The sequence below is a fragment of the Bos grunniens genome, chromosome 7 (genome assembly GCF_055505025.1).
Source record: "Bos grunniens cultivar Pamir isolate PY7600 chromosome 7, Bosgru_T2T1.0, whole genome shotgun sequence".
Lineage (NCBI taxonomy): Eukaryota > Metazoa > Chordata > Mammalia > Artiodactyla > Bovidae > Bos > Bos grunniens.
The window spans coordinates 52,647,077-52,674,044 of record NC_141171.1 but is presented as its reverse complement, the minus strand read 5'-3'; the positions used below and the strand labels follow the sequence as shown (position 1 = coordinate 52,674,044).

The 26,968-nt window shown below is 52.1% G+C and overlaps 1 protein-coding gene across 8 annotated transcripts; it reads left to right on the top strand.

Moving 5' to 3' along the window:
* Positions 1-302: 302 nt before the first annotated feature.
* On the top strand, positions 303-26,660 carry ARAP3 (ArfGAP with RhoGAP domain, ankyrin repeat and PH domain 3). Of its 8 annotated transcripts, none has more exons than XR_015167549.1 (33): positions 303-417; positions 2,046-2,595; positions 2,707-2,768; positions 2,864-2,975; positions 6,367-6,567; positions 6,704-6,773; positions 7,042-7,162; positions 7,254-7,438; positions 7,532-7,638; positions 7,898-8,097; positions 8,190-8,275; positions 8,432-8,614; positions 8,755-8,890; positions 9,542-9,658; positions 10,096-10,243; positions 10,348-10,450; positions 12,481-12,700; positions 13,440-13,503; positions 13,749-13,912; positions 18,599-18,811; positions 19,072-19,177; positions 20,320-20,467; positions 20,792-20,860; positions 21,485-21,559; positions 21,658-21,772; positions 23,550-23,678; positions 23,752-23,910; positions 24,147-24,229; positions 24,329-24,364; positions 24,470-24,533; positions 24,631-24,768; positions 24,955-24,993; positions 25,490-26,660. XR_015167549.1 is itself a non-coding variant. In XM_086412101.1 (33 exons), exons 2-33 carry the CDS (start codon positions 2,063-2,065, stop codon positions 25,973-25,975), a joined length of 4,647 nt encoding a protein of 1,548 aa, XP_086268227.1. In that variant the 5' UTR covers positions 303-417; positions 2,046-2,062; the 3' UTR covers positions 25,976-26,660. The 8 variants fall into 8 exon arrangements, 5 of the variants coding, with proteins under 5 accessions (XP_086268227.1, XP_086268229.1, XP_086268228.1 ...); XM_086412101.1 differs by having other exon boundaries at positions 23,777-23,910; XR_015167550.1 differs by lacking the exon at positions 24,955-24,993.
* The last annotated feature ends 308 nt before the right edge of the window (positions 26,661-26,968 follow it).

Here is a 26,968-nt window from a genome sequence, read left to right as displayed (position 1 = left end):
GACGGGGAGGGAACGGCGGCGGGGATGCAAAGCTGTCCCTCGCAGCACTCTTCTTCTCTCTCTTGTTCTACCCTTGTCCCCAGTTCCGTCTAGTCTCTGCCTCTTTGTCCCGCTCTTTAAGGCTGACTCGGCCTCCAACCCTGTTCCGGCCCCCCCGCCCTTTCTGGGCCCCTAAAGGGGCTGAGCTGGTTAGGCTGTGAGATAAGCACAACGGTTGGGTAAGGAGCCCAAACCTTTAGAAGACCGCCGCTTGCACAAGGAGTGGCCGGGGCCTCCGCGGAGGGAACCGACGACAGGGGCGGGGCGGGGCTCCGTCGGGGGAGGGCTGAGGGGAGGCGGGGCCGGCGCGGCGCGACCCGGAGCCTCGGACGGCGCGGCGGGTGGGTACCGGGGAGCGGACGGCGGCCGCGTAGTGAGGTGAGGACCCCCGCGCCCCCCGGCTCCTGCCTCCCAGACTCCTCCCCATCACCTCGAGGGCCTCTGTGGGATCCCTGGCCCCACTCCGCGCCCGCGGCCCTCCCCTCTCCCCCTCCCCGCCGCGATCAGCCCCTCCCTCCGGTTGCCGGCCTCTGCCCCCTCCCTCCTTGCCCCCTCCCTCGTAGTAGCCGGAGCTGCCCTGTGCTGCCCTGCCCGCCCCCCCTGGCCCCCACCCCCCCCACTCCTGCCCCGCTCACCTCCTAGTTCTCAGTCCCGTGCCCTCGAGTCGGGCCTGAGTCACCGGGAAACTGGACTCTGAGTCAGGACGGGAGGTGCAGCACCCGGGCCCTAGCTTGGGGAGGGGGCTCTGCCGCAGAGAGGCAGAGAGAGGCCAGAACTGATGCTGGGGAGAGAGGCAGTTCTGGTAAGAAGGACCCCGCAGGAGAGAAACTGGGAGAGAGAAGTACGGGCAGAGGCAGAGACAGAAACCTAAGAGTCAGAATTGGCCAGACACAGATAAAACTGAAGATCTAGTTGAAATGGAGACAGAGGCAAGGAGAGGCTTAATGACAGCAAAACAAGGAAGGGACCGAGATGGATTTAGACATAGAGATGGAGATGGAATGGGGGTGGGGACAGGGACAGGGTAGACAAAAACTCACGGAGAGAGGATCCAAGAGAGGTCTAGGTACTAACTAGATCAGGGTCCACGTCAAGGTGGTGGAATGGGACAGAGCCTCAGAGACCTGAGTCCAAAGGCATGGACAGGGCAAAGGAAGGCTTGGAGAAAGCAGAGGTAGGGGAATGTCATTTCGCAGTGTGAGTTCCTGCAGGGTGGGTGTTCCAGTTTGCACACACATATGGGAGAAGATGCTGCAGGTGGGTGCTGGGTGGAGACCCTGGTGTACCCCCGGTCCCTCATCTCTCTGGCCCAGTTAGTTCTCTGCCCCATCCTCACTCCCCAAGTGGCCTCTGCCCAGATGTTGGTACTGCCTAGAGCTCTCTGGACAGCCTGACCAAGGCAGGCAGGATGTGGGGGCGGCCAGAGCTGGAGGGACAGGAAGGAAGTCTGAGCAGAGACAATAGGTGGAAGGGGAGGAGGAACTGGGAACGACCAGGATTAGGATGGTCGGAGCCTATACTCAGCCCTGGAACCAGTGGGAGTGGGAGGTGCGCCTCCCTTCTTCTCCTCCCCTCTCCTCTGTGTCATAGCAGCTTCATCGTGGGCCCCTCCTCCCCACCAGCCTCTGTCATCCCCACCCCTGCAGGGTTCTGGCGTCTTGTCCCAGGCTTGCTGACTTGAGTATATGCAGAGCTTTGACCCAGACACTGCGTGGGCAGGAGCTAAGGGGCCAACGCTCTCACCAAGAAGCCAGCTTGCCATGAGCCTGGGGCAAGCCTCCTCCCCTCCCTGGCCTCAGTTTCCTCCTCTGCAAATGAAGGGGTGCTCCTACAATGGGGAGGCCCTTTCCAATGTTTGGGGTTGGCTCTGCCTCCGGATCACAGGCTTCTGGTCATTTTCTCTGAAGGAAGACTGGAGTCTGGTGGCCTCTGTCCAAGCCTCAGACGTTGGGACAGGGAGGGGGAATCTCAGCCTGAGCCCTCCCTTCACCCTGCCCCTCCCCCAGCAATGGCCTGAGCCCCCATGGCTGCCCCTCAGGACCTGGACATCGCTGTGTGGCTGGCCTTGGTGCACCTGGAGCAGTATGCAGACGCGTTCCGGCAGCAGGGTCTGGCTACAGCGGGTGCGGCCCGTGGCCTGGGCCACGGGGAGCTGAGGCAGCTGGGCGTCAACGCCACGGGGCACCGGAAGCGCATCCTGCGCCTGCTGCAGGCGGGCACTGCCGAGGGCCCCCCGGATCCCCAGCCTGAAAGTGCCATGGAGCCTTCGCACAGCCCAGCACCCCCAGCCCAGCCCACCAAGCCTGTGCCTAAGCCCAGGACAGTATTTGGTGGACTCAGTGGCTCCGCCACCACCCAGAGGCCTGGGTTGGGTCCAGCCGTCTGGAGACCAGAGGCATCCAAGAGCCCAGAGCCCAGCCTGAGTCCGAGGTCCCCTACTGTCCCTCCGAGGTCCTCCTCCGAGCAGCCGTCGGCCTCAAATACTGTGGAGATGATGCCCAATGCCATCTACTTTGGCTTGGACTTGAGAGGCGGGGCCCAGACAGCTCAGGACATGTGAGTGGGGTCGGCTCCCTGGGACCCAATGCTGGGGGCAGGGAGGAGCAGGGCATGAGGGCTTGTCCTTCCTTCTCTCTCCCTGAATGACCACTAGACCTCTCTCCTTAGGGCCCCAGACAGCTCTCAGACAGCTGCCCCCACCCCTGCCCTCAGGCCCACAACGGGCACAGGTAGGTTGGCTATCATGGGTTGGGGGAAAGGAGCTGTGCCCTTCAGGACTCTCACCTGACCTCTTCCCTGTCTCCCCTGTTTCTCCACCTGCCAGTGCACATCATGGACCCTGGTTGCCTGTACTATGGTGTCCAGCCTGTGGGGGTCCCAGGGGCCCCCGACAGAAGAGAAGGCAGAGGTGTCTGTCAGGAAAGGGCTGAACACAGGTGAGTGGTCCATAGAGTGACTGTGGCAGGAAGAGGAGCGGGTTGAGCTGGTGGCAGCCGTGTTTCCCATTGCTCATCAAATGTGTGTTGAGTGTCCACTGTGTGCCAACTGGGTTATTGAGATTCAGGATGAATATGACAGACAGACCCAGTCTCCCATTAGGCAGCCTGTGACTCATTGGGGACAGATAAGAAATAAAACAGGTAGACAAAGAAATGGATATATGACTTAAAATACGGAGAAGTGCCTTTCTTTCATTTAACAATCTTTTTTGAGCACCTACTGAATGTCAAATATTGTTGTAAATACTTGGGATAGATCATAAATCCCTGCCCTTGTGGGAAATCAGTCAATTAACAATAGATGTAATAAATGAGTTATTCCTGTGTTGAAAGGTAATAGTGAAAGTGAAAGTGCTAGTCGCTCAGTCGTGTCCGACTCTTTGCGACCCCATGGACTGTAGCCTGCCAGGTTCCTCAGTCCATGGAATTCTCCAGGCAGGAATACTGGAGTGGGTTGCCATGCCCTTCTCCAGTAAAAGGTAATAAGTACCATGAAAAAAAATTGAACAGGGTAAGAGGGCCGGATGGGGTGAGGGGGGGAAAGGACTGCAGTTTTTCACCAGGAGTTGCCAGAGTGTTAAGAAGATGATGTTTGAGCTAAAACTTGAAAGAAGTGAGGGAGTTAGTCCTTCTAGGGGAAGAATGCTGCAGGTGGGAAGTGTGGGCAGAATAGAGACTTTGAGAAGGCCGTGTAACCAGGGGATCCGGGAGCGATGACAAGGTCAGCAGGGCTGGGACAGAGGGGGCCAGGGTGGGAAGAGCTGGGGCAGACGCTGTCAGAGAGGCAAAAGGAGCCATATCGGGACTTTCACTTTTACTCTTAAGTGAAATGGGAAGCGAGCTATTGGAAGGGTTTTGACTTACATTTTAAGAATCCCTCTGGCTGCTGTGTTGGCAATGATCTGTAGGGGCAAAAGCAGAAGCAGAGAGACTAGTTTGGAGGTTCTTACTGTGATCTAGGTGAGAAATCTCAGGCTACTGCTATGAGAGTGGGAAGGGTGAGGAGTGGTTGGTTTGGGTTATATCTTGAAGACAAACTGTCCTAGTAAATTGAATTGTGACAGAAAAAGAGGAGTCAAGAAAGACTTCAAGGGTTTCCGTCTGAGCCTGCACTGTCCGGTGTGGTAGCCAGTAACCACGTGTGACTGCTGAACACTTGAAATGTGGCTAGTCTGGTGTGAGCTGTGCTAAAACTATAAAACAACCAAATTTCAAAGACCGTTTGATAGTGCTTTTCTGAGCAACTGAAAGTTCATGGAGTTGTTGTGGTCTGAAATGGGGAAGACTATGCATAACACAGGAGTAAGGCAGATTCAGAGTTCAGGTTTTGATGTGTTGAATTTGAGGTGTGTATTATATGCCCAAGAAGAGGTGGTAAATAGGCTGTTGGATATACAAGTCTGGAGTCTGGGGGAGAGGTCTGAACAGGAGATCTAGGTTTGTGTGTTGTCAGCATTTAGATGGGTGTATGTAGCTGTGAGTGAGTGTAGGTAAAGCGGAGGACCAAGATAAGGTCCTGGCATACTCCAGGATTGAGAGATTGGGGATAGAAGGAAGAATCAACAAAACAGGCTGAAAAAAAAACCTTAGTGAAGTAGGAGGAGAATCAGGAGAAGTTGATGCCACAGGAGCTAACGGAAGAACAGATATAAGGTGGAGGAAGAGGTCAGGTCAGATGTATCCAATGCTACTGAAGGTCGGGTAGATGAGCACTGAGAATTGACCTCTGGAATTGGTGACACGGAGGTTACTCGGGACCTTGACAAGTGCTGGGAGTGCAGGCTTGATTTGTGTGGGCTCAAGAGAGAACAAAGGAGAGGAACTGGAAATATGAAGACAACATTTTTGAGAAGTTTTTCTGCAAAGAAGAGCAGAGAGTTTGAGTGGTTATTGATAGTGGAAGTGGAGTCAAGAAAGGGGCTTTAATAGCATGGAATGCTGTGTATATTCATAGGTGAATAGGGATGATCTGATAGAGAGGGAAAACTAGTGGATATAGGAGACAGAAAAGGGACAAAGTCTGGAGTGATGTCCTTGTGTAGGTGAGAGGACTGGAACCAAGTGCCCAGAGGACAGATCAGCTTTAGACAGGGGTGTTTGTCATAGTACCAGGAGGAAAACTGTGTATATGTGGAATGGGGCAGATGGGCCGCTGGGGGTCTGTGGCGATTATCCTCTGGTTGCTTCAGTTTCTCAATTAAGTAGGAAACAAGTAGGGTAGGGTGGAGGTTCTTAACCCGAGCTGCACTACAGCCTGGGGAACTTTGAAAATGACAGATGCCTGGGCCTTGTTCCCAATGACTCAAATTTAAGTGTCTGGCATGGGGCTCACACAGGGCTTCCCCGGTAGCTACGTGGTAAAGAATCCACCTGCCAATGCAGGAGACTCGGGTTCAATCCCTGGATTGGAAAGATCCCGTGGAGTAGGAAATGTCAATCCATGCCAGTATTCTTGCCTGGAAAATCCCGTGGACAGAGGAGGCTGGCGGGCTCTAGTCCATGAGGTCACAAAGAGCTGGACATGACTGAGCACACACGCATGCACATGGGGTTCATATGCAGATATGTTTAAGTTTCCTAAGTGATTTGTACAGCTGAGGTAAGGAACCACTGGAAAGTGACAGAATAATAGAGGACTTTCTGGGAAGGAATACCTGAAGGATGGAAAGAAGCAGCCTAGGGAAGTGTGTTCCAGGCAGAGGGAACAGTATGGCAAAGACTCTGAACTAGGGAAGAGAATGTGGCTGGACTGTAGTAAGCAAGGCAAAGGCAATGCAGGATGAGGTTGTCAGAGTTGCCCTGCGTCTCTCTGTACACAGTCTTGCATCCACTGGTAAGGAATTTTGATAGGTGTTAACGGGAAGTCATTGTAGAGATTCCTGCAGGTGCGTGAAATGATCTTATTCGCATCCTTGGTGGAAGGGCGAGAATGGAAGCAAGTGACTGGTTAGACAATTGCCTTCACTTCGGTGAGAGCTATTGGGAACTTGGTCCAGGGAGAGAAAGGCAAGAACTTTTTGGAGAAAGAACCAATCAGACTTATTGATGAGATAGGCAGCTGTGGCAGAAGTCATCTGTGTTAGTTATTCCCCAATTTTCCACCAAGTAATACTAATGGCAGATGCAAAGGACTGACATTTTTCAAAAGAAAAGTCCTAGTGTGCCCTGGGAAGAAGATCCATGCTCGTGTTTTAGGTTCTCGGCCTCCCTGTTCCCTTGCTTAAAAAGCAGATCTGGTACCTGCCGGGCATTCCAGTAGGTGCTGTGGGTGGGGCTGCCCAGGGAACTGGCTCTAAAGTGTGTTCCCCTCTGTCTTGGCCCCCACAAGGCTCAGCAGGCCGGATCTGGAAGCACGTGAGGATGCTGGTTATGCCAGCCTTGAGCTGCCTGGGGACTCCACCCTCTCCCTGCCCACCCTGGACACAGAGACCAATGATGACCTCATTTCACCCTATGCCAGCTTCTCCTCCATGGCAGACCGCCCCACGCCCCTGCTCAGTGGCTGGCTAGACAAGCTGTCCCCTCAGGGGTGGGGCTGCTGGGAAGGGGAGCGGGGCACGGGAGGCTGGCTGGTGGTGGAGGTCGGGTCTCAAGTGCTCCCAGATCCTAGGACCCCTGGGGTGCAGGTCTTCCCAGTTACTGATCTCAGCCTCTCCCTTCCCCAGAAACTACGTCTTTCAGAGGCGCTTTGTGCAGTTCAACGGGAGGAGTCTCATGTACTTTGGCAGTGATAAGGTAGATCTGGGAGATGCTTCATGGGGCCTGGGGAAAGGGAGAGGGAGAGCTGAGAAAGGCTCAGGATTGGAAGGCCAATCCCCCCGTGGTGGAGAGGCAGGCACCATGTGACTGTTGTCAGGGTCAAAAGGAGCGCAGTTAGCAGCTGTACCCCACTGCTTGCGGGATGAGTGCCGAATCTCATTAAATGTTGGTGCTGGCCCCCGGGGGTCAGTGCACATGGCTGAGTTCCTGTCCCCAGGGGCCAATGGGCTGTCTGTCCCTCCAGGACCCCTTCCCCAAGGGTGTGATCCCTCTGACGGCCATCGAGATGACCCGCAGCAGCAAGGACAACAAGTTCCAGGTCATCACCGGCCAGAGGGTGTTCGTGTTCCGCACAGAGAGTGAGGGTGAGGGCCAGGGCCCCCTGGGTTCAGAGCAGGGCTGGGGAGGCCAGGTGAGCTCACAGCCCACTTTACCTGCTTCCCCGTCCCCCGCCAGCTCAGCGGGACATGTGGTGCTCCACGCTGCAGTCCTGCCTGAAGGAGCAGCGCCTCCTGGGCCACCCCCGGCCCCCGCAGCCACCTCGACCCCTCCGCACGGGCATGCTGGAGCTGCGTGGGCACAAGGCCAAGGTGTTTGCTGCATTGAGCCCTGGAGAGCTGGCCCTGTACAAGAGTGAGCAGGTGAGCAGGGCTGGGCCAGGGCTGAGGGGCCTGACCTAGCCCACTCGGACCTCACTGTGCCTGCCCACTGCCCCCGACCCCCGACTCTGCCAGGCCTTCTCTCTGGGCATCGGGATCTGCTTCATTGAACTACAAGGCTGCAGTGTGCGGGAGACCAAGAGTCGCAGCTTCGACCTGCTCACACCACATCGCTGCTTCAGGTGGGGCCCAGACTGGCAGGAGGCAAGGCCGGGGGAGAGACCTTGAGGGGGAACACTGGGGTGCAGAGGCCCCAAGGCCTCCTCCTTAGGATGTCAGTGGGTGTGTCCCGACGGGAGTCCAGTGAACAGGGTCAAGGATGTCAGGAGGGGCTGGACTGGCCCACGTATGGCTGTGGTGGCTGCTGCAGGAATGCCCCGGGTGGTGGGGCGGGTAGGGGGCTGGGTGTCCAGGCCCACGGACTGGCTGTCCACCCCTCAGCTTCACAGCCGAGTCTGGGGGGGCTCGGCAGAGCTGGGCGGCCGCTCTGCAGGAAGCAGTAACCGAGACCCTGTCTGACTACGAGGTGGCTGAGAAGATCTGGTCCAATCGGGCAAACCGGCACTGCGCGGACTGTGGCGCCTCCCGCCCAGACTGGGCTGCGGTCAACCTGGGAGTGGTCATCTGCAAGCAGTGCGCAGGTGAGGGCTGGGGCCTTTAGCTGAAACGGGGAGGGGCTCGGGGGCTTGGGGCAGGAGGGCTCAGGGTGCCCATGCCCTTCACACCCTAACAGGTCAGCACCGGGCCCTGGGTTCTGGGATCTCCAAGGTGCAGAGCCTGAAGCTGGACACAAGTGTGTGGAGTAATGAGATAGTGCAGGTGAGAAGTCTGCAGAGGGGAAATGTGTGTCTGGGGGTGTGGGCTGGGGTGGAAGGAGCATGTGTGAAAAGGCCTTGGGTCCAGCCTGGGGACAGGATTGGAATGCCTGGGGATACAAGTTTCTGTCACTTGCCTCTGCTCCCTGTGACCCTGCAGTTGTTCATTGTCCTGGGAAACGATCGCGCCAACCGCTTCTGGGCAGGGTCACTCCCCCCAGGTGAGGGCCTGCACCCAGATACCACCCCTGGCCCTCGGGGAGAGTTCATCTCTCGGAAGTACCGGCTCGGTCTCTTCCGGAAGCCCCACCCTCAGTATCCAGATCACAGCCAGCTTCTCCAGGTAGGAGGGAAGGCCGGGGCTGATGGGTCTCTGAGTTGAAATGCCTAAACTTGGAGTGGGGCTGTTTTGAAGACAGGAGGACTGTCACCAGGGCTCCCAGGTTGTGTGCTGGGGTTGACAGAGGCCTTCTCTCCCTGTAGGCACTATGTGCAGCTGTGGCAGGACCCAACCTGCTGAAGAACATGACCCAGCTCCTCTGTGTCGAGGCTTTTGAGGGAGAGGAGCCCTGGACCCCCTCAGCCCTCGATGGCAGCTTCCCTAGTCTCCTGCCCCCAGGTAATCCCCACAAGGCTTCCTCTCTCTCCCTGCAAGAATTCTCAGCCCTGACCCGTGCCTTGGTTCTTCTGGGGGGGGCCCCCAATTACCTGTCAGCTAGCCCATCACAATGGCCCAACTTGGGCAGTTTCCCAACCCTCCAAGTCCTCTAGGCCCTATTTCTTCGTATTTGAAATGACCACTAATGACCACTGTCTGGAGTGGATCTGGATGCTTGAGGTGTTAGTGCTGGCCTATCCCTGTCAGGGTCAACCCATAGGTCGGGTCAACCCATAGGTCAGTTCTCACCTGCCCAAGGGAAGTCTGATCATAGAAATGGTCATCTTACACAGGCTGGTCTCCAGTAGTCATGCCACAGGGGCCAAGACACTTACAGGAGGGGCCCCTGCCTGAGCCTTCCACCCAGAGCTTACTTGTTTGCTGGCTGGTGGAGACAGGCAGTGGGCAAGGACTGGCTTAGAAACCTCATCACTGCCTGCCACCTTCTTCTCTGATCTGGGTGGTGAGGGGTCCAGCACCACTGGGCTCTACTAGGCCATGCTGCCGATGGAGTTGGGTCCCACTGTCTTCCTCGATTCAAGCACTTTCCCAAGGGGATCAGGGGGTTCCAGCGCACTGGCCTGACGTGACCACTTCTCCTTTCCCTTGCAGACCCCTCCCCTGGCGTGTACAATGAAGTGGTGGTGCCTGCCACTTACAGCAGCTTCCTGTACTGTGGTCCCATCAGCAACAAAGCTGGACCCCCTCCCCCTCGCAGGGGCCGAGATGGTGAGAGGGGAGCCAAGGGATGGGAGGGGATGGGCAGAAACCAGGATGGTTGGGAGTGTTCCCTAGAAAGATAAGGAGGAGAGGACTGGGATAGGACATGCCCTGAAATGGACAAGGGTGCTGGGGTCAGAGGGACCGTGGCAGGGGTGGGGAGGGGCAGCATTGGGTGATTGTGCTTTGAAGTCACACCATGGGGGCTCAAATTGCAGCTCTGCTGCTTTCTCCCCATGTGACTTGGGCAAGTACTTCAACTCTGAGCCTCAGTTTCCCCATCTGCAAAACAGGATTGAATGTAAAAACTCCCCTCATAGAGTTGTGACGACTATAGGAGATCCTACGTAGGTAGAGGGTTTGGCATAGAATAATATCTGGCAAATGGGAATTCTGACAGTGGGGACAGAGGTCTGCTGCCTGCTGACCACCACTTTCCCTCTTAGCTCCCCCCCGACTGTGGTGTGTCCTGGGTGCGGCTCTGGAAATGTTTGTGTCGGAAAGCAGCCCTGAACCCCTCCACCTCATCCAGCCCCAGGATGTTGTATGTTTGGGTGTGAACCCCCCACCCACTGACCCAGGTGACCTCGACAGGTAACACCCACCCTGTTCCCTGAACTTCCCTTTTTCCCTCCTGATCCTGAGCCTGCCAGCCCCCTCACTCACCCCGTCCCTCCTCCCGGACCTCATCTCTCTAGGTTCCCCTTCTCCTTCGAGCTCATCCTCACCGGGGGGAGGATTCAGCATTTTGGCACAGATGGAGCTGACAGTCTGGAGGCCTGGACCAGCGCCCTGGGCAAGGTGAGATAGCTGAGACCCATCCCCCGCCTACAGCTCGTGGGTTCCCTGTACACCCTGCCCCCATCCTGTCCCCTCCTATTCCTGCAGCCACGCCCACCCCTGCCACTAACAGCTGAGGTTGACTAAGCACTTACTCTGTGCCAGGTCCTGTGTTAAACGCTGCCCACTCAATATCTCATTTAATTTTCACAACACTTAGAAGTAAGGATTATCAATATTTCACACCTAGAACTCAGAGGTTATGAAGCCACTCAGTCAAGGTCACAGAGCTAGAAGGCAGTAGAGCGCAGGACGGAAGTCAGGCCTCTGTCTGCAAAGCTCACAGGCCAGACTGCACTGTGCTGGGCTCTTCCCTCAGAGAGGCTGCCACCTAACTCCTGCCCCCTCCCCCAGGCTCAGATCTCCAAGTCCACAGGCAAAGCTGCCTTCATCTGACCCAGCTTCTCCATTCCCAGGCAAGGCACTCTCTCCATCCTGCACCCCACCCCTGGCATTAAATTAGATCCCTGGCATTAAATCTAGATCCCTGGAGTCAGATATCCTGGGATTTGAGTCCTCCGACTCACATGTGTGAGCTCTTCCATATGGGTAGAGTGGGTGTCAAAGATCTACCCCCTGGGGTTGAGGATTAAGTGACACGTGAGGCCCACACTGCCTGGCACGCCGCAAGCCCTCCATCTGTGGGTGTTGAAGTAGTAATGGCGATGACAGTGATAATCGTTCCCATCCTTAAACAGCTTTTCCCCCAGCCCTGCTCCATCTTCAGCTCATCACCCTGATGTGCCACCTCCCCGCCCCGCCACAGCTTCTTAGAAAGTTACGAGCTCTGGCAGCTTGCAGTTCCTCCCTAACCCTTTCTGGCTGCCCTCCTCGCCTTACTCTTCCGAGCGGCACCCCTGCAGGTGGCCAGTGACTTGCCCTCGGTGAGGTTCAAGGGCCTCCCTCTGGCCTCACCAGGTAGTCTGTATATCTGACACTACTCTGTAGGAAGCGCTCCCCTGCTCTGGCTTCTGACCCCACTCAGAACTCCTCACACCAATAAGCTGTCTTCATATCCTCTAAGGGCTCTGATACAACCCTCCAAGTCTCCTCCTATTATCTCTTGCTTATTTGCTAAATCGTGTTTGACTCTTTTGAGAACCCATGGACTGTAGCCCGCCAGGCTTCTCTGTCCATTTCCCAGGCAAGTTGCCATTTATTCCTCCAGGGGATCTTCCCTACCCAGGGATCAAACTCACGTCTCTTACACTGGCAGGCGAGTTCACCACCACTGAGCCACCACTTTTCAAATATCCTTTAAGGCAGTGCTACCCCAAGTGTGGTCTGTTACCTGGTCCTGGCCGAGGAATTCTCTTACGGCCCGTGACAGGTTAAGTATAGAGCTTGAGAGTCACTATTTAGAATCTTTCATAGCAATGTGACAGAATAATTTTATGTGTGGGGTCTAATTTTTAAAAATTGGGGGCTTATATTTTATATGTCATTCTTTTTTCATTTCACTTTTCTAGTAATTTGTTTTCTTGTTTTTTAATCAAAGTGTTGGTTAGTGACAGATTGGTAAAAAAATTTTAAACTCCCTGTTCCTTCAGCACAAGTAGCTTGAGAAGCACTGCTTTGAGTTACTGCTTTGAGAAAAGGAATAGTCCTTTCTCCATGAAGCCTCTGCCTGGCCCCTGGGGGTGGAACTTCCTGGGTCCTCGTGACTCTTCTGTCACAGCATGCAGCTACCCAGTGTGTCTTTCCCTACATCCCAATTAAGGGTATAACACTGCCTGCTGCACAGGCATCTTCTCTGTGTCGGCTGGAGCAAATCGAATTAAACTGCATTTCTTTCTTGTTTTTCTCCATCCATCTCCTGTCTCCTGCACCGGTCTTTTCTTTACTCTCTCCCCATCCCTTTCATTCCCCTCTTTCCTTGGCTTTCTCTCCATGTCTTCCTCTGCCTCCCCTTATCCCTCTCACTCTTACTTCTCTGCCCACCCTTGTCCCTTTCCCTGCCCTCCTCTTTCCCATTGTCCTCCTCCTCACAGTGGTTCTCTCCGCTGAGCTGTCACCAGCTGTTGGGGCCTGGGCTGCTGCGGCTGGGTCGCCTGTGGCTGCGGTCCCCCTCCCATACAACCCTGGCCCCTGGCCTCTGGATGTCTGGGTTCGGCCTTCTTCGTGGAGATCACCTCTTCCTGTGCCCGGCATCAGGCCCTGGGCCCCCAGCCCCTGAAGACATGGTGCATCTGCGCCGGCTACAGGAGATCAGTGAGCAGGGCTGGGGCAGGGATGAAGGGTGGCTATGAGGGGTTGGGTAGTCGACCTTCATATATTTAGGGTCCCTATGGGAGATAGCAGGAATAGTGGATTCAGGCAGAAGTTCTAAAGTCAAATTTCCCAGATTTAGACCCCGCCACCCCACCATCACTTGCTGGCTGTGTGACCTTAGACAAGTTACTTAACCTCTCTGTGCTTTAGTTGCCTCATCTTCACATTAGGCTCAATAGTAGGGTTGTAACGAGTTTCATATAAGGCAATGCATGTTAAACACTTATCACAGAACTTGGCAGGAGGCATCTTACAGGTATTCAATAAATGTTATATGTTATGTGTGTTATTATCATTATTTGGAGTCACTTGCTTGCTGGTTGGGGACTGAGAGAAGGGACTGGGAATTCTCTTTTCCTCTTAAAAGAGGAACAGTGTAGGATAGATTTAGAGATCTGGAGACAAGAAACTTGAGTTCAAGCTCAGCTTTGCCATAACAAGTAATCTGAGGCATGTTAACTTAACCTCTCTGAGTTTATGTGAAACGGATGTCCCTCATTGCTGGCGGATTCTTTACCGTCTGAGCCTGAAGTGGGGATAATAGTATGTAACTCAAAAGGTTTAAGGCAGTATTGATTGTAAACCTCCTAGCATGGAACCTACATACCTTAAATACTTAATGAATATTAATCACTATGATGAAGATGATAATGATAGTGTCCCATGATTCTCCTCCAAGGTGTGGTCTCAGCAGCTGACACCCCGGACAAGAAAGAGCATTTGGTTTTGGTGGAGACAGGAAGGTAAGTCTTGCCCCTACCCTTGACTCTGGGCCCCGCTTCCTAGAGCACAGTTCACACCTTCCACCCAGGCCTGCTGGACCACTGCCCACTTCCTCAAAGTCACTTCCCTAGTCAGGGGCCCTGTCTGGGTTGGGTGTTGCTGCCCCCTGCTGGTGTCTCTGGGAAGTCTGATCCTTGTGCTCCTGGGCCTCTTAGCCTGAGGACTCCCCTGGAGCTGGCTCTGACTCAGATCTCTCGGGTCTCAGGACACTGTATCTGCAGGCAGAGGGCCGGCTAGACTTCTCAGCATGGAACGCGGCCATTGGCGGGGCAGCCGGCGGGGGAGGCACAGGGTTGCAGGAGCAGCAGATGAGCCGGGGTGACATCCCCATCATCGTGGATGCCTGCATCAGTTTTGTCACTCAGCATGGTGAGTGGGTACTGGCTGAGACTGAGCTAGTGAGGGATGGGAACATGGGCACTGCAGGTTAAATGGGATTGAGGAGGGAGATGTGTGCATGTGACTTGCCTTCAAAAACTTTGCCTCCAGAGACTGCAACCTGACCGTGACGAGCTGCTCTGCCTTTCTGAGCCTCAGTTCCCTCATCTTTAAAGTGGGCCAGGACTTCCCTGCTGGTTAAATGGTTAGGAATCCAGGCTCCCAATGCAGGGGGAGCAGGTTCAACACCTGGTCAGAAAACGAAGATCCCGCATGCCACTAACATCCCACATGTCGCACAGTACAGCTGAAAACTTTAATAATAATTAAATAGATTTTAAAAAATAAAATGGGGCTGTTGGACTTCCCTGGCAGTTCCAGTGCTTAAGACTCCACGTTCCCAATGCAGGGGGCGCAGGTTCGATCCCCTGGTCAAGGAAGATCCCACATGCCGTATGGTATGGCCAAAAAATAAAAAGAAAGAAAATGGGGCTGCACACAGTCTCATGTTCCAGGATAGTGGTGATAAAGAGCACATGTGACGCATTTAGGACCTATAGGTGGTTAAGTGAGAAATAGATTTAAGGGACTAGATCTGATAGAGTGCCTGATGAACTATGGACGGAGGTTTGTGACATTGTATAGGAGACAGGGATCAAGACCATCCCCAAGAAAAAGAAATGCAAAAAAGCAAAATGGCTGTCTGAGACGGCCTTACAAATAGCTATGAAAAAAAGAGAAGCAAAAAGCAAAGGAGAAAAGGAAAGATATACCCATTTGAATGCAGAGTCCCAAAGAATAGCAAAGAGAGACAAGAAAGCCTTCCTCAGTGATCAGTGCAAAGAAATAGAAGAAAACAACAGAATGGGAAAGACTAGAGATCTCTTCAAGAAAATTAGAGATACCAAGGGACATTTCATGTAAACATGGGCTCAATAAAGGACAGAAATGGTATGGACCTAACAGAAGCAGAAGATACTTAGAAGAGGTGGCAAGAATACACAGAAGAACTGTACAAAAAAGAACTTCATGACCCAGATAATCATGATGGTGTGATCACTCACTTAGAGCCAGATATCCTGGAATGTGAAGGCAAGTGGGCCTTAGAAAGTATCACTATGAACAAAGCTAGTGGAGGTGATGGAATTCCAGTTGAGCTATTTCAAATCCTAAAAGATGATGCTGTGAAAGTGCTGCACTCAATATGCCAGCAAATTGGGAAAACTCAGCAGTGGCCACAGGACTGGAAAAGGTCAGTTTTCATACCAATCCCAAAGAAAGGCAATGCCAAAGAATGCTCCAACTACAGCACAGTTGCACTCATCTCACACACTAGAAAAGTAATGCTCAAAATTCTCCAAGCCAGGCTTCAACAATACGTGAACCATGAACTTCCAGATGTTCAAGCTGGTTTTAGAAAAGGCAGAGGAACCAGAAATCAAACTGCCAATGTCTGCTAGATCATTGAAAAAGCAAGAGAATTCCAGAAAAACATCTATTTCTGCTTTACTGACTATGCCAAAGCCTTTGACTGTGTGGACCACAATAAATTGTGGCAAATTCTGAAAGAGATGGGAATACCAGACCACCTGACCCGCCTTTTGAGAAATCTGCAGATCAGGAAGCAACAGTTAGAACTGGACATGGAACAACAGACTGGTTTCAAATAGGAAAAGGAGCACATCAAGGCTGTATATTGTCACCCTGCTTATTTAACTTATATGCAGAGTACATCATGAGAAACATTGGGCTGGATGAAGCACAAGCTGGAATCAAGATTGCCAGGAGAAATATCAGTAACCTCAGATATGCAGATGACACCACCCTTATGGCAGAAACCGAAGAAGAACTAAAGAGCCTCTTGATGAAAGTGAAAGAGGAGAGTGGAAAAGTTGGCTTAAAGCTCAACATTCAGAAAACGAAGATCATGGCATCTGGGTCTCATCACTTCATGCCAAATACATGGGGAAACAGTGGAAACAGTGAGAGACTTTATTTTTGGGAGCTCCAAAATCACTGCAGATGGTGACTGCAGCCATGAAATTAAAAGACGCTTACTCCTTGGAAGGAAAGTTATGACTAACCTAGACAGCATATTAAAAAGCAGAGATGTTACTTTGCCAACAAAGGTCTGTCTAGTCAAGGCTATGGTTTTTCCAGTGGTCATGGATGGATGAGAGAGTGGGACTATAAAGAAAGCTGAGCACCGAAGAATTGATGCTTTTGAACTGTGGTGTTGGACAAGACTTTTGAGAGTCACTTGGACTGCAAGGAGATCCAACCAGTCCATCCCAAAGGAAATCAGTCCTCAATATTCATTGGAAGAACTGATGTTGAAGCTGAAACTCCAATATTTTGGCCACCTGATGTGAAGAACTGACTCATTTGAAAAGACCCTGATGCTGGGAAAGATTGAAGGCGGGACGAGAAGGGGACGACAGAGGATGAGATGGTTGTATGGCATCACCGACTCAATGGACATGAGTTTGAGTAAGCTCTGGGAGTTGGTGATGGACAGGGAGGACTGGGGTGCTGCAGTCCATGGGGTCACAAAGAGTCAGACACGACTGAGCGACTGAACTGAACTGAAGTGTTCCATAGCTACTCTGACTGGGGTGTGGGCATGGAAGGAACAGGGCCCTCAGATGTTACTAGAGATGCAGAGCTATGGAGAACAGAGAGAGTGCAGCTGTTTGGCAAGAGCCAAGCTGAGCAGCAAAACCGTTGAGGGTCTGAGTAGAATTATTCTGTGTGGGAGGGTTTTCCAGCCATAAAGGATGAACTATGCAAGGGGTTCCCAGAATTCTTCGTGAGTTTTGGCCTCTGCTTTTTTCTCTTTATCGAATAAGGATCAAATTAATTCTTTTCCCCCAGCAAACCCTCTTTAGAAGGCCGGACTCTTGAGAAGAAAATTCTCAGAAAACTAAGGAGGACAGTAAAGGGGAAGAAGGCACATCCATGCGCCCACAAATAGTTATGTTTACTACACAGACAATGGAGAGTCAGTGGTTAAAGACATCCTCCACGCCTTTGCAGTAGCCTCATGTACTGACTCCCCAAACTTAATAGACCCCATCCGCTTCTCAGCCTCACACGTGTTCCTAGGAGGATTGAAGTGAGAGGCCCAGTGAAAAGCCCTGGAGAAAGTGTGGGTGTTCTTCCCTGCTGCTCCACAGATCTTGCACCACCACGCTTCATTCAACACATATTTATTGAGCTGCTCCCCTGTGCCAGCCACAGCGGGTGGGGCAGTGAACGAGGAAGGTTCTGTGAAGCTCAGAGCCTTGTGGGAATGATGGGTAATAATTAAGAAAACAAATACACTCAATTCTCATGATTCATGGCAGTTATAAAGTCACTGAAAACACTGGATCAATGAATGCTGAACTGTTGCCCCAGTGGAAATACAGAGTTAAGTTCCTGGGAAATTCTGGTCGTATTTTCATCAGTTGATCAATATGTAACATTGTTTTATGTGTGCTTCTGTTTGAAGACACTTTTAATTTTTTTTAAGTTTTCATCTCTTTTCCTCTCTTTTTAAATTGAATTATTTCACAATGTGTTAGTTTCAGGTGTACGACCAAGTAATTCAGTTGTGTGTGTATGTGTGTGTATAAATATATAATACCTATATTCTTTTTCAGATTCTTTTCCATTATAGGTTATTATAAGATATTGAGTATAGGTCCAAGCTTTCATCTTTTAAATTTTTTTTATTTTATTATTTTTTAATTGAAGTATGGTTGATGTAAAATATTTGGTAAATTATAGGGGTACAATATAGTGATTCACTATTTTTGAAGATTGTGCTCCATTTATAGTTATTCTAAAATATTTTCTGCTTTCCCTGTGTTATACAATACATTCTTACAGTTTATTTTATACCTAACAGTATACTGCTCCTTCCCTATTCCCTCTCCATACTGGTCACCACTAGTTTGTTTTCTGTATCCATGAGTCTGCTTTAAAGACACTCTATTTACTATACAGTTGATTCGTTAACTTTGAACTTGCTGCCAGCAGTACTATAACTCATGCCTGAACAGAGCTTATCTGACACATGTGTTTTCTCCACAAGGTACATCACAGCCTTCTGGTACTTAGGAACACTAGACCGCACTTCAGCCCTCAATTGGGGGCCATTTTAAACAGTGAGATTCCACCCCCCCCAAAGAAGAACAAGAATGCAAAAATATGTGGCTCTAAATATACCATTAGAATGACACTTGTTTACTGCTTGAGGCCTTAGCTGGGAAAATGTTCATCAGGCAACTGAAAATTTTCTCCATTTGTGCATGTTCACAAGTGACTGCAGAGTGCCACAGGTATTGATTTGGGGGTTCCAAATACATTTTAGGAGGTAGATGAATTCATAAATTCAAAACCTGTGAATAACATGTCCTGAGTGTGATGTGATTTCATAGAGTGCTATTTAAAGATCAAAGTGGTGAGGAGAGAAGGGAGCTGCAGTGTGATGGCATGGTTAGGGATGGACCTTCTGAAGGTGAGGGCTGGAGTAGGGACCCAAGAAGCAAGGCCAGAGAGGCTGATTTCTATCTGACCATCCTACCCCCAATAGCCATGTACAGTATGGGGGGGGGTGGGTCAAAGACAGGGCACTGGGTGAGTGATAGCAGGTCTTGGGCAGCGGTGAGCTGAGATGCTGGCTGTTCACAGGGCTCCGGCTGGAGGGCGTATACCGGAAAGGGGGTGCCCGCGCCCGCAGCCTGAAGCTGCTGGCTGAGTTCCGGCGGGATGCCCGGTCCGTGAAGCTTCGACCAGGGGAGCACTTTGTGGAGGATGTCACCGACACGCTCAAACGCTTCTTTCGAGAGCTTGATGATCCTGTGACCTCTGCACGGTTGCTGCCTCGCTGGAGGGAGGCTGCTGGTGGGTTCAAGAGCCTCATGGGCAATGGAGACCCAGCCAGGAACTCCACGCCCCACCCCCCCAGAATCTATAAGGCACCCTTGTGGGATTAGGCAGCCCCCACCCCAACACTCCTGCCACAATTGGCTGATCACCCAGGGACTCAGCTCAGGGAAAGGTGGGAAGGGGCGGAGACACATCCATCCTGGGTTTGTTTCTCTAAAAATCCCTCTGCTCTTCTTTCCCCGACTCTCACCACCCCTTGCCCATCACATCCCCAGAGCTGCCCCAGAAGAACCAGCGCCTGGAGAAATACAAAGAAGTGATTGGCTGCCTGCCACGGGTCAACCGCCGCACACTGGCCACCCTCATTGGGCATCTCTATCGGTCAGTACAGCCAGACCCCTGCAGGCTTCCCCCCGATCCTTCGTTACCTCTGTCCAATCACTCACTTACATTCACATATCCACCCCATAGACAATTGTTCAGTGAAGGTGTAACAGCATAAAGGTTCACAGGATGGACTTTGGGGTCAGACAGACCTAGGCCTCAATCTGACTCCATTATTCTAGCGCATGACTTTGGATAAATTATCTGTTTTCTTTGAGCCTCAGTTTCCTCATTTGTAACAGGAAGATGGTATAAGGTATAGTATCCACCTCATGGGCTTCCCTGATGGCTCAGCGGTAAAGAATGCTCCTGCCAATGCAGGAGACCAGGGTTCAATCCCTGGTCTGGGAAGATTCCCTGTAGTAGGGCATGGCAACACACTCCAGTGTTCTTGCCTGGGAAATCCCATGGACAGAGGAGCTTGGTGGGCCACAGTCCAGGGGGTCGCAAAGAGTCGGACATGACTCAGCAACTAAACCATCACCACAACCATCCATCTCATAGGTTATATGAGATTTAAATGATGTACTTGTTGTAAACTTACCACAGCACCTGGCATATATGTGGTAAGCATTCAGAAATGGTGAACAATAGGCATTATTTTGTTTTATTTAATATTCTTTGGCAGCAAAGGATTAGATGTTGGAGACACAAAGAGGAATAAGATGCAAGTCTACCTTTACCAGTCTATTGGGAGAGACAGATTTTTTAGATGATTCCAGGATGAGTCTCAGTTGTATGGTACTAATTACAGACTGGATAAATATGGCCTCTGGGCCAAACCCAGCTTATTGCTTATTTTTGTAAATAAAGTTTTGTACATAAAATGTAAAGTCATACCCATTCTTCTATATATATCCCATGGTTCCTTTCACACCACCAGAGCAGAATTGAGGGGTTGTGACAGATGGTACAGCATGAAAGCCTAAAATATTTACTATCTATAAACTTACATAAAAAGTTTGCTGACCCCTATGTGTAAGTCTGTCTTTCCCCTAGACTGGGAGCTCCTTGAGGGCAGGGTTGTGTCTAACTCACTGCTGTAGCCCAAGTGCTTAGCCCAGGCATATAGCAGGGACTCAATAAGTGTTTACCAAATGACTGCTGTACCCACCTGAGACCCTCACACCCCTCCACAGAGTGCAGAAGTGCGCTTCTCTGAACCAGATGTGCACACGAAACCTGGCACTGCTGTTCGCGCCCAGCGTGTTCCAGACAGATGGGCGGGGGGAGCACGAGGTGCGCGTGCTGCAGGAGCTCATCGATGGCTACATCTCTGTCTTTGATGTAAGCTTTCCTGACCCATGACCTATGGTCCCTCTCCCTGGATGCTGGATCCTGCTTGTCCCAACAAACCCCTAACCTCACCCTCCAAAGGCCCTCTGTATCAGGAACCCCATCCCAGAGCCCTGGGCCCTGTCTCCTGTAACCACACTCCTAACATCCTTGCCCCTTAGCTCTCGGCTCTTCTGGCCTCTCCCCCTCTCCTCCAGGGGCTCTGGTCTTGCACATGTCTCCGGGCTTACTCTCTTTCCCGCAGCCTCCCGCTAATGCATACACACACCGACACACAGACATCCACAGACACACACCCTTTTGGCTCTTCCACAGATTGACCCTGACCAGGTAGCCCAGATTGACTTGGAGGTCAGTCTTATCACCACCTGGAAGGATGTGCAGGTAACTTGTCCTGACCCTAGACTTCTGAGTGGGCCAGGAGGGGACATCGAGATAGGAAGGTGACCTTCTGCTTCTAGGCCACAGGAAACCCAAGGAGAGGAGCGCCTTGGGGAGAGGTGGTTGGTTTAGGATTTGCTCCATTTATTCTACCCTGAGGGTTCTTCATTACAGAAGGGTGGCAGGAGCACTTTAGTTCCAGGTGTAGAGATCCAACGAAGGGTTAGCTAAGTTAGACAAAGAGGTGAGAAGACTAATAAATGCTGTAGCTAACATCTGGGGACGAATTATATTCCAAGCACCTGTAATCTCACTTTGGTGCCACACAACTCTAGGAGGTAGGTGGTCCCATTTTTTCAAAGAAACCGAGGTTTGAAGGGTCACTTATCCAAGGTTGTACTGTAGCGAGTGGCAGAGTCGGAACCCAGACTCCAACCTGTCTTCTCAAGCGCTACCGTACACAGTGCCACCACGCCTGGAGTTTCTTTTCTTTAAAGGGTCTGAGCGATGTTTGGGGTGAGGGTTCAGAGGAGGCCTCTGTAGGGGAAGCACTCATGAGACAACCTAAGGAGTCCTCTGACCTTGATTCTTTGTACTGTGTCCTCATTTCTTTACTCCTCCCCTCAGCTGTCCCAGGCTGGAGACCTCATCATGGAGGTCTTCATAGAGCAGCAGCTCCCAGACAACTGTGTCACCCTGAAGGTGAGTCTTGAGGGGACAGGAGGGGAGATGAGAGGGTGGCGGGCAGCAGGGGCAGTAGCCTGACCTGCATGGGTCCTCCGCTCTTGCCCTGACCCCAGGTATCCCCAACACTGACTGCTGAGGAGCTGACCAACCAAGTATTGGAGATTCGGGGGACGGCAGCTGGGACGGACTTGTGGGTGACGTTTGAGATTCGAGAGCACGGGGAGCTTGGTGCGTATGACAGCGCATGTGTGCATCCACATGTGTTCGGGGTGAAAGTCACCAAGACTTCTGGGTTACCAGATAAGCAGCTGTCCTCTCGGGCTTTCTTTTTTTTTCCTTTTTGTATTTATTTGTTTGGCTGTGCCAAGTCTTAGTTGCATCAAGTGGGAGTTTTAGTTGTGACACGTGGGATCTATTCCCTGACCAGGGATCGAACCCAGACCCCCTGCATTGGGAGTGCGGAGTCTCGGCTGCTGGACCACCAGAGAAGTTCCTACTCACCCTTTCTCAATACTCTCTGTACTCTTGTCTTTCGTGGGCCCCAGAGACCCTTGGTTTCTCTTTCACATCAAAGGAGGTGTCTCTTTTTACTTTGCCCAGGCTCCAAATGCTGGAGGGACCTGGGGCTCAATCCTCAACCCTCTTCCTTTCTCTGTGTGTTTCCTTGGGTGAGCCTTATCCATTCCTGTGGCTCTAAATACCACTAATAAGCTGGCCCCAAATGTTTATGTGTGGTCCAGACCCCTCCTCTGAGCTCCAGACTCACATAGCCAGATGCCTGCTTGACTCCTGCACTTGTACATCTTGTAACATGTCATATTTTAAATACCCAAGACCTGACTACCCTGGCAGTCCGGTGGTTAAGACTCCACACTTCCACTGGAGGGGATGCAGGTTTGATCTCTGGTTGGGGAACCAGCGGTCCCACATGCCACGTGTACAACCAAAAAAAAAAAAAAGGTGAATAAAAAATTCTAAGACCAAATTCAATTCCCAGCCCCCTCCCCTGACAAAAAGCCCAAGCCATTTCCTAGTTTTCCCTACTCCGTCACTGAATCAGCATTCACTCAGCATTATCGAGGCCAGACACTTGGGACTCCTCTGGGACTCCTTCTGTTCCTTCATCTTCATACCTACCGGCTAACTAGTCCTCTTGAGTCTAAATGTATCTTTCTAAATATACCATCTCTCCATCTCCATTGCTACCACTTTAGTTGAAGTCACCATGATCTTTCTGCACCCCAACACTAACCACGAAAATGTACAGCTCCATAAAGGACACAGCTGGCCAGTGTCTCTTCTTGCCTTCCAACAAGCCATTTTCCACACAGCAGTCAATGAGCATGTTCAAGCATAAATTACATCATGCCATTCCCGTGGTTAAAACCTTCCAATGGCTTCCCATTGCACTTAAAATAAAATTCAAACCCTTTATTCTAGCCTACAAGACCCTGAATATCTGGCACTCACTTATTTTTCAGACTTCATCTCAAATGACATGTCTTCCTTGCTTCAGCCGTGCTGGCTGTTAAGTTCAAGCACATCTTTCCTAACTCAGGGCCTTTGGTGCTGCATTTCATCGTCCCTGGAGTCCTCTTCCCCCATCTCTGAATGGCTTGTTCTTCCCAATCCTTCAGGCTCTGTGTTTCATCTTCAAATGCTTCCTCTGAAAGGCTTTGCCTGGTCACCCTATCGTCTCAGTAGCTGCCCTGTTTCTCTCTCTCAGCTTTTTATTGTTTCCTTCAGAATATTGGTTTGTCTTTACCTGATTTACTTATCTGTTACTCTCTGCTCCCTTACCAGGCTGTGGGCTTTGTGAAGGCAGGCTGGGTGTTTCAGGCTCCCTACTGTATCCCCAGGGGCAGCCCGGTGCCTGGCACAGTCAGTGCTAAATTATGCCTGTGGCTGGCTGGCTGAATGAATGAGTGACTGGTGGGTGAGGAGGAGGGGGCGCCAGGCTGTGGATGGATATCTGGTTGACACCTACCCTCATCTTGCCCCCTAGAGCGGCCACTGCACCCCAAGGAAAGGGTCCTTGAGCAGGCCCTCCAATGGTGCCAACTTCCAGAGCCCTGCTCGGCCTCCCTGCTCCTGAGAAAAGTCTCTCTGGCCCATGCTGGCTGCCTCTTCACAGGTGAGCCTCCTTCTTCAGCCCAGCACCACCACCGCTCCCTGCCCCAGGCCTCTCCCAGGGACCCTCCACCTAGCCCTGCCCTGCCCACCTGTGCCCAGGTATCCGGCGTGAGAGCCCACGGGTGGGGCTACTGCGGTGTCGGGAGGAGCCCCCCCGCTTGCTGGGAAACCGCTTCCAGGAGAGGTTCTTTCTGCTGCGTGGCCGTTGCCTGCTGCTGCTCAAGGAGAAGAAGGTGGGCCCTGGGCGAGTGCGGAGGGAGGCTGGATGGCTATGTGGGAGGAGCCCTGACTGCTCGACCCTGTCACTCCACAGCCCATTTTTCCATCAGTCTCATTGCTTCCCTGGCCCTTTGACCTCTCTGACCCTTTGACTTCATACAACTCCAGTGCTTCCATGGTTTCTTGACCTCCTTAACCATGATCCTTCTCTCTCACCTCTCAACCTCACTGCTGGCCTTCATGTTGTCAGAGCTCTAAACCGGAACGAGAGTGGCCTTTGGAAGATGCCAAGGTCTACCTTGGAATCCGCAAAAAGTTCAAGCCTCCCACCCCGTGAGTTTTTTCCCCCAGTCCACCCTTCTAGAGGCATGAAATGCCACCACCCCTCTGGCTTTCTGATCACCCACATCACTGGTCTCCTTTGCTTCTCAGGTGGGGCTTCACATTGATGCTGGAGAAGATGCACCTGTGAGTACCTCCCAGCCAGGCTCCCTGTCCTCCGGCCTTTCCTATCCTCCACCTCTCTAGTTGTGACCCCTTCCCTCCTGGTGATCCCACTCTGATCACCCCCAGCTACCTGTCCTGCACAGACGAGGACGAGATGTGGGACTGGACCACCAGCATCCTCAAAGCCCAGGTGAGGGGAAGGAGGGAGCTGAGAGCCAGGTCTGTGGGCCCAGCTCTACCCTCAGCACCTCCCATACCCACCGGTGCCTCCCCCGCCCTCTCTCCAGCACGATGACCAGCAGCCAGTGGTCTTACGACGCCATTCCTCCTCTGACCTCGCCCGTCAGAAGTTTGGCACCATGCCTTTGCTGCCCATCCGTGGGGATGACAGTGGGGCCACCCTCCTATCTGCCAATCAGACCCTGGTGAGGTTCCCCTAGCCATCCCTGCCCATGCCCTGTGCACACTGCAGGAGGAAATGGCATGTCTGCCAGCCTGGTGCCCCCTCTGCCTTCTCTGTGCCCCAATTCTCCACCTGCAGCTCCTGCTGCCAGGCCTCACTGTGTCTCTGTGTCTCTCCCTCCTTGCCTCCCCACCCTACCTGTGTCTAGCGGCGACTTCACAACCGGAGGACCCTGTCCATGTTCTTTGTGAGTACTGTGCCTGCTCCAGTTCTGTGCCTGTCAGCCCTGTGCTCTGTGCTGCTTGAGCCCATGTGCTGTCTGTATTTGCCCGATGCAGGCCATACGTGAGTGTGTGTGCGGGTGGACAGAGAGTGTTGCGACCTGAAGGAATGAGGAAAACAAGGGATGGTAGGATGCAGTGAAGAAAGGGGGAAGTGGTCACAGGATTTGAGAAGTAGAAGGAAGTGGTTAAGTGAATGCATTTTGGAGTCAGACAGACCTGGGTTGAAGCCCCAGCTCCACCATTTACCTATTGTGTGATCCTGGGCAACTTATTTAACTCTTCCGTACCTCAGCTCACTCACCTGCAGTGTATCCATCATACAGGGCTGTTTTTGACATCATACATGCAAAAGTATTTTTGCAGCATCTGGTCAAGAGGAAGAGCTCAATAAATGTTAGCGATTAATAATCTGGGAACTCTAACTCTGTGCCTGCCTCTGGTGACCCCATTCTCATCCAGCCAATGAAGTCATCCCAGGGGTCTGTGGAGGAGCAGGAAGAACTGGAGGAGCCTGTGTATGAGGAGCCGGTGTATGAGGAAGTGGGGGCCTTCCCCGAGCTGACCGAGGACATCTCCACCTCCTTCTCTACCCCACGGGAGCGGACAGCCAAGCCGGAGACCGCCCTCCCCAGCCAGAGGTCCTTTGATCAATATCTTCTGTCCAAAGCAGGCCCCCAGGCCTGGGAGGAGAGGCCGCCTGAGCCCCCTCCGGGCCCCCCTTCCAAGATCAGCCCCCAGACACATGGGTCCCTGGAGGAGCAGCTACTCCAGGAGCTGAGCAGCCTCATCCTGAGGAAGGGAGAGACCACCACAGGCCTGGGCAGCCCTTCTCAACCCTCCAGCCCCCAGCCCCCGAGCCCCAATGGCCTTCCGACACAGACACCTGGCTTCCCCACCCAAACTCCCTGCACTTCCAGTCTACCCCGCAGCCAGCCCCTCACATGACTCTGGGACAGCAGTCTGAGGGGTAGGTAATCAAAGACCCAAGCTCTCCCCATGGCAGACACTGCCGGTGCACGTCTGCCCTGGCTGGAAAGACTCTACAGAGTCCAGTCTGGTGCTGTGGAAAGAGCACAGGGCCAGGAGCTCCCGAGACAGCATCCGGCTCAGAAAAGAGGCAGGTCATGGCGCCGCGTTCGGCCTCCGCTGACTCTCCTGTACCATGAAGTAACTGAAATAAGCAGAACAATGAATGTTAAACTGTTTCTCAGAACTATAAGGCCCACATAGTTTCCCTCAAGAAGGGCACTTCCTGCTTTATGTATTTGATATGTAGGGATTCTGTGAGAGATTTGGGGTTTGAAAAGAATTGTTTTATGCATTAACAGTAAAAAGATTTGGAAGGCAAACTTTTTTTTTGGCCACACCACTTGGCATGCGGGATCTTAGTTCCCTGACCAGGGATCAAACTGGCATCCCCCTGCGGTGGAAGCATGAAGTCTTAACCACCTGACTGCCAGGGAAGTCCCTGGAAGGCACAAATTTGAATGATCTCCAAGTTTATCCTACCCCACCTTTAACATTCAGAAACTACAGTGAAGCCCTAGAGTGGGAGGTTGATTAGGGTTGGGAGGTGGGGCAAAAGGAGCCAAAAAGGATGGGTCCCTGTTAATAAACCTTGAAACAAAAAGGCTGCCATTAATTCATTCAGTTATTCAACATGTATATACTGAACACCTAATTGGGCCAGGTATTTGGGATATAGTGTGAACAAAAGAGATGGAGTCCTTGCTTTAATGGAGCTTCCACTGTAAAGGGAAAACAGAAGATGCACACACACACAATCAGTGCTGTGAAACAACTAAACCAAAGTGATGTGCTTGTGGAGGTGGCACTGGGCTGGGTAGAAGGGTTTCTGTGAAGAGCTGAAATGTAAGAATAAGAAGCCAGGCATGTGGAATGCTGGGAGAAGGAGCACTCCAGAAGGAATGGAAAGGC